Here is a 6,498-nt window from a genome sequence, read left to right as displayed (position 1 = left end):
CTTTAATGCTAAAGCGCCAGTAGATGATACAATTCTTTCCTCATCAATGGTTATCCCAGGAAGACCTTTGACATCAGAACCAGTGGCAATTATAATATTTTTCCCTTTGACAACAGTTTCACCTCCATCAATAGTGTCCACCTTAATTTCTGAAGGTGAGAGGAACTTACCATATCCCTTGACATAGTTCACTTTGTTCTTTTTGAATAGACCCTCAATACCTTTTGTTAAGTCAGACACAGCTTCATCTTTTTGGGCCATCATGGCAGGTAAATCAAGCTCAACAGAAGAACACTTCACACCATGTTTGGCAAATGAGCGTGTGGCTTCATGGTACATGTGTGAGGAGTGCAGTAATGCCTGAGTACAACAGAAGAGCATTAGGCCACAGAATTAAGAGAATAAAAAGCAGAAAACAAATATATTCTAATAAGACTAGATAAGAAATTAAGTAATGTGAACCCTGATCTTTACACTATAATTTAATACAATAGGTGAGTTGGGTTCTGGAGTTTCAAAAAGGACAAGGCATAGACTGCACCATGTTAGTGCGCAGCAGCAACCTACATATTTCTACAGCAGGAATGGAGAAAAAACTGGGAAAAAAAGAAATTTACACGAAAAAACGACAGCCGCCATGGATCTTGTTAATGTATATAATTTTATAATTCAACAACAATGAGAGAAGATCATATTTGAGATTGACAGTGGGAATGTTCAAATAGCAAATACAACTAGTTCAATTCTATTGTACAAAAATGTTGCTATTGCAATTCCAGAAGCAGTTGGATGGTTTTAGATTTTAGCACTACAACCATATAGTAGAGATAGATATAGATAGAAGAGTGAGAGTGCAGCAGTACCTTAGAAGGAATACAACCGACGTTAAGGCAGGTGCCGCCGAGGGTTCCGCGCTTCTCGATACAGGTGGTCTTGAGGCCGAAGTGAGCCGCCTTGATGGCAGCGACATAGCCGCCGGGGCCACCGCCGATAACAACGACGTCGTTCTCCTCATCAGATCCCGACGCGAATCCTCTGCTCAAGGAGAAAGCGTAGTACTTGGAGCTGTTGTAGTAGAGATTCCTCGACCGTCTAGCAATACTCGCCATCGCCATCAGAAAAAGCGTAGTACTTGGTGCTTGTTTATATATATTATATAAACCCTTGTATATATAAATAAACATACAAGGGACAAGGCTATGTATATATAAACATACAAGGGTGGTATGGCGCGGGAAGACTAGAGTAGTACGAGTCCTATTATGATTAATATTTGATCCCTTATACCATTGACCAAGTCCATTTGCATAAATTCTGTATTTTTAGTAATGAAATTGTGTCTTTAAGTTAAAACACATAAATTTTATATGTTAACATTATGTGTTTGTAGTATACAAATTGTGAATTTTTTAAAAGGTAATTTATGAACATTCACATTTTGTGTTTGCAGTATACAAATTGTGAGCATTTAGTATGTTAATTATAAACATTCAAAATCCATATTCACCTTGTAAGGTGGACCCGAATCGACATAATAATTTGTGTTAATAGATATTCTATTTGCGATATAGACATTGTTGGTTAATTGGCCATATTTGTGTATGTATGGTGAAGCTTATGTTGTTGGAAAATACAGTACCTAAACACTTCAACTCAAATATGGCAATACGAAAAGAAGATAAAAGAATAATGAGTAAAGAGGATCGATGAGGATCTATTCAAGGGGTAAAATAATTATTGGTAATTGATGAATGGGCTTAATTGGTAAGTATCAATAGGTTGAATTTGAAAAAGTCAGTGTTTGCCTCTTTGGAAATTGGTTGATTGAATTTTTTTTCGTCTAAAATTAATTAAAAATCTAATACATAACTTGAATTTAGATACACTAGTGTTCACACCCGTGCGATGCACGAAATGGATATGCTATAATATTTTGAGAATATTTGGATTCGTATATAATTATATAAATTATAACATCAAATATTATATTGTGCAATTGAAAAGACGGTTTTGGATCGATTATGTTTTGTGATGTTATCCTTGCATTAATTTTACCAAATAAATGTTGAATTAATAGCCATCAGGATTAACATAATCTTGTCTATCCTCGTCTAGCGCTAACACCTTCAAGCCATCAGGATGTGTGACTTGGAAAAAAAGTCACGTACAATTGACCGTAATTAAACACCAGTTTGCCCAACATGATGAGTTAGTGTTTGGTCTTGGCTTTTGATGATAATCATAGCATACGCGAGCATCAATGTGAATTGTTAACGCTGAAATTTGAAGGGCAAATCTCATATCAAAAGGAGTGAAAGTCATCCGGGGGATAAGAACTTTGTTATATTACGATTAGTAATTTTAATATGAAATTGTATTACGAATAGAAAAGTATGAAAAAATATATTTTAATGTACAATTATAGTACGAATAGGAATTATATTACCATATTTAATAATATTATGCAAACAAGGAGCTTACCAGATGACCGTGACTACATTACCACACTGATGAAACTCCTATCCATGTGTCATTTTCTACAATCTAAGCCCTACTATATATGTGTTATTCCCTACAATGAAACTCCTTAAGACGTGTAGTTGTATATCTTAAGATGCATCAGTTTGAAACAATGCATGCATGTTGACAGGAACCGTGTTTAAAAAAAAAAAAAATTCATTGATTTGAGCTATTAATCTAGATTTGATCAACGGCTCAGATCTCACCCCATCTTTCAGAAAGTTTCTTCGCAATCACCCCTATATAAACAAATTCAGATAGTTTTGATTCAATAACCACAAAGTTATAAATTCGACTCTTGGTGAGAGTGTTTATGGTTCATTTTAGTTTAACCCGATCACTCCATTAGTTATGTTGCAACATAAACTAATTTATCTCATTGTGATCTGATAGAGTTTACTCAGTGCATAATACCCTCTAGTACTGACTACAAGTGACCTAGCAACTTAAACTAGTTGGTCAGTTAGGGTCATCACCAAAAAAAAAAAAAGATTTATCCTGTGTATACCTACGGATAGTGATCATCATTCAAATTAAATTAATTAATGGTCATAAAAACACCGACAAATAGTACAGAAGAAGTAAATCACACTAAAAAAACTTAGGAGAAGTTTGGTAAATAGCTGTTAGTTGGTAGCTATTAGCTGATTGGATCAGTGGGTTTGACTAGTTGATCGCATTAGCTAATTGTTGAAAGATATTTGGTAAATTTATTGTTAGTTGATAGCTGCTTACATGCAAAAATGACTTTATCAAAAAGTTGAATGAAAAAAAAAATACTTTGAACTTTTTTTTGAATTTTAACATTTTGGAACAATAAATTGCTGCATAAAGCTAATTAATCAAACACTTATATTTACGGTTTAACTAAGTCAAACAGCTAATAGTAATCAAATAAGTCAAAATTAGCTGATAAGCTAACTATGTTACCAAACAAGGCCATGTGTGATCCATGGTCTAAGTAATTTTAAACTGTACTAAAAAGAATTATTAGTATTATATATACTAGCATATATAAATACTCCCCATGCATGGAAAAAAGATTATTCAAAATTGGATGAAAAAGAAAAATCACCATAAAATTGTAAACCAACTCATATTAACAGAGAGTACTTTTAATCCCAAAAAAAAGTAGTGTTCAACCACCTGCAAAAAGTGTGCTAAATGTCATTTCAAAACCCCCATGACAAAATATCATCAACCTTCTAAATGTGAATTCTTTTCAAAAGTGACCATGTCAGCTTCTTTAATCGCTGACTATTGGATGGTCAAAACCATGCACGAGCGAGGTCCTCGCCGGATGTTCCAAGCTGCAATGCCTTCAAGGCCTCGTGGATGAGGTCTCCTGCATTTGGTGCCATGATGTGGACACCCAATATTTTGTCGGTTTCCTTCTCAGCGAGGATCTTGAGTAACCCCTCAGCGTAATAAATTGCCTTGGCCCTGCTGAGATTTGTAACCAAAGGGGACTTCCGAACACTATAACTGACTCCAAGTGCCTTCACTTGTTCCTCGGTTTTTCCTACTGAGGCCACCTCAGGGTGTGTGAAGACAACCCAGGGAACCATATCATAGTCCAGCTGGACTTCCTTGCCTGCAATGAATTCCACGCATGCGACACCATCACCCATTGCCTTGTTAGCCAACATAGGCCCTGGAATAACATCACCAATTGCATAGACCCCAGGTACAGTAGTGGCAAAGCTTTCATTAACTAAGATTCTGCCAACCTTGTCAGTTTCAACTCCTATTTTGTCCAATTGAAGCCCTGCAGTAAATGGAGTTCTACCAGCAGAAACAAGGACCACATCAGCTTCAAGAACAGTCTGATCACCACCAGCTGCCGGTTCAAGTGTCAGCTTAACACCATCACCTGAACTGTCAACTGAGACCACCTTAGTCTTAAGCATAAATTTCATCTTCTGCTTCTCGAGGGTGCGCTGAAATTGTCTGCGAACTTCACCATCCATGCTAGGAACAATTTGAGGTGCAAATTCAACAACAGTGACCTCTGAGCCAAGTCGGCCCCAGATACAGCCGATTTCAAGTCCAATATACCCCCCAGCTCCAATGACCACTAGCTTCTTAGGAATTTTCTTTAATGCTAAAGCGCCAGTAGATGATACAATTTTGTCCTCATCAATGGTTATCCCAGGAAGACCTTTGACATCAGAACCAGTGGCAATTATAATATTTTTCCCTTTGACAACAGTTTCACCTCCATCAATAGTGTCCACCTTAATTTCTGAAGGTGAGAGGAACTTACCATATCCCTTGACGTAGTTCACTTTGTTCTTTTTGAATAGACCCTCAATACCTTTTGTTAAGTCAGACACAGCTCTATCTTTTTGGGCCATCATGGTAGGTAAATCAACCTCAACAGAAGAAAACTCCAGACCATGGTTGGCAAATGAGTGTGTAGCTTCATGGTACATGTGTGAGGAGTGAAGTAATGCCTAAGTACAACAGAAGAGCATTAGGCCACAGAATTAAGAGAATAAAAAGCAGAAAACAAATATATTCTAATAAGACTAGATAAGAAATTAAGTAATGTGAACCCTGATCTTTACACTATAATTTAATACAATAGGTGAGTTGGGTTCTGGAGTTTCAAGGCATATGAGAACACATAAACATTGAAAAAAAAAAACAAACAGCTAGTGCAATTCCAGGAGCAGAGTTGTATCATTTCCCACTAGATCTAAGAAACTTAATTAAAACTTAAGAAAAAATGGTAAGGAAAACATGAAAATTGAATATTAAAAGGAGAGAGAGAGACACGGGCACTACCTTAGAAGGAATAGAACCAACGTTAACGGAGGTTCCACCTAGGGTTCCGCGCTTGTCGATGCAGGTGGTCTTGAGGCCCAGCTGAGCCGCCTTGATGGCGGCGACATAGCCTGCGGGGCCACCGCCGATGACAACGACGTCGTTCTCCTCATCAGATCCCGACGCGAATCCTCTGTTCAAGGAGAAGGAGTAGTACTTGGAGCTGTTGTAGTAGAGATTCTTCGACGAGAGCAGGGTCCGTCTAGCCATTGCCATTGACAGAGAGCAGAGACGACGAGCGGTTGCTGAGAGCTAGCTGTGTAAACTGTAACGCGGGAGGGAAGAAAAGAGAGGACAGTACGTACGTGGATATACCCCCACTAATCACAATTCACAAACAAACAAACAAACTCTCAACGGTGTGACATTCCCTCTTTTCTTACCAGAAGTTGGGCCTCAAAAACAGCCAGCCCACGGCTGATATGGCTAATTTGGACCATCAGTCCGGCCCACTTATTGCAACTTTGATTTAAGTTAATTATTTGCCATTCGAACACATCTACAATTTTCCTTTTGTATAAGGTGCCGTTTGACTTTCTTGGACCTTCGTCAAGCTCTCAATTTTTTATTATAATTAAAAATAAATTTTTGAAGGAAGGCAAATACTAATATATTGATGATGTTATACAGTGGATCATGGTCCACATAGCGTTTATATAGAGGGTGAAAGGAGGAGAATGGGAGAAAATTCAAAATTCAAAATCTTGGGATAAAAAAGATGATGTGATGGTGAAAATGATGGGATAGTTTGGTAGTATTTATAGCATTGTTATAAGGGTTGTGTAGGGGTTGGACTCTTGGACAGATAAGGATAATTTCAGAGATAAGATTTTACCCGCGGGTAAGTCTCCAAACGCAATGGAAACTCTGACAGAGACGGACTCTGACTCAACCTGACGCTGGAGCCTATAAAGAGTTCGTGTTTACTCTCTTTCGTTGTCGAAGTCTCGCAACTTAGAGATTGGGGGACTGATGATGGAATAATTAGGACCGGATGCGGAGCACGGACGGGGCTGACTGGAACCGGAGCGGGCACATGGACCCGGGGTTAGCCGCGTGGCCGGGGCCAGCCCTCGGCCACGGGCTAACCGCACGTGGTCGAGGTCAATCCTCGGCCACGGGCTGACCTTGACTCGGTCAAGGTCGGCC

The 6,498-nt window shown here is 38.4% G+C and overlaps 2 protein-coding genes across 2 annotated transcripts; both read right to left on the bottom strand.

Annotated features, from left to right (window-relative positions):
* Positions 1–6: 6 nt before the first annotated feature.
* On the bottom strand, positions 7–1,146 carry LOC116002058 (leghemoglobin reductase-like; the record flags this gene model as incomplete). The annotated part of the gene is made up of 2 exons (XM_031242066.1): positions 864–1,146; positions 7–360 (listed from the first exon to the last, which is right to left on the bottom strand). Coding segments are annotated over exons 1-2 (606 nt in total), but the record flags the coding sequence as incomplete, so codon positions are not given.
* Positions 1,147–3,578: 2,432 nt separating this feature from the next.
* Positions 3,579–5,664, bottom strand: LOC116001578 (dihydrolipoyl dehydrogenase 1, mitochondrial-like). Its single transcript, XM_031241463.1, has 2 exons — positions 5,311–5,664; positions 3,579–4,976 (listed from the first exon to the last, which is right to left on the bottom strand). The coding sequence occupies exons 1-2, from the start codon at positions 5,563–5,565 to the stop codon at positions 3,789–3,791; spliced, it is 1,443 nt and encodes a 480-aa protein (XP_031097323.1). The 5' UTR covers positions 5,566–5,664; the 3' UTR covers positions 3,579–3,788.
* Positions 5,665–6,498: the final 834 nt, after the last annotated feature.

The sequence above is a fragment of the Ipomoea triloba genome, chromosome 13 (genome assembly GCF_003576645.1).
Source record: "Ipomoea triloba cultivar NCNSP0323 chromosome 13, ASM357664v1".
NCBI classification, from domain to species: Eukaryota; Viridiplantae; Streptophyta; class Magnoliopsida; order Solanales; family Convolvulaceae; genus Ipomoea; species Ipomoea triloba.
This window is presented reverse-complemented; position numbering and strand designations above follow the sequence as displayed.

Coding starts and splice junctions, on each gene's coding strand:
- LOC116001578 (XM_031241463.1), bottom strand. CDS start 5,565: ATGGCAATGGCTAGACGGACCCTGCTCTCGTCGAAGAATCTCTACTAC. Junction 4,977..5,310: donor TTGGTTCTATTCCTTCTAAG/GTAGTGCCCGTG, acceptor TGTTGTACTTAG/GCATTACTTCACTCCTCACA.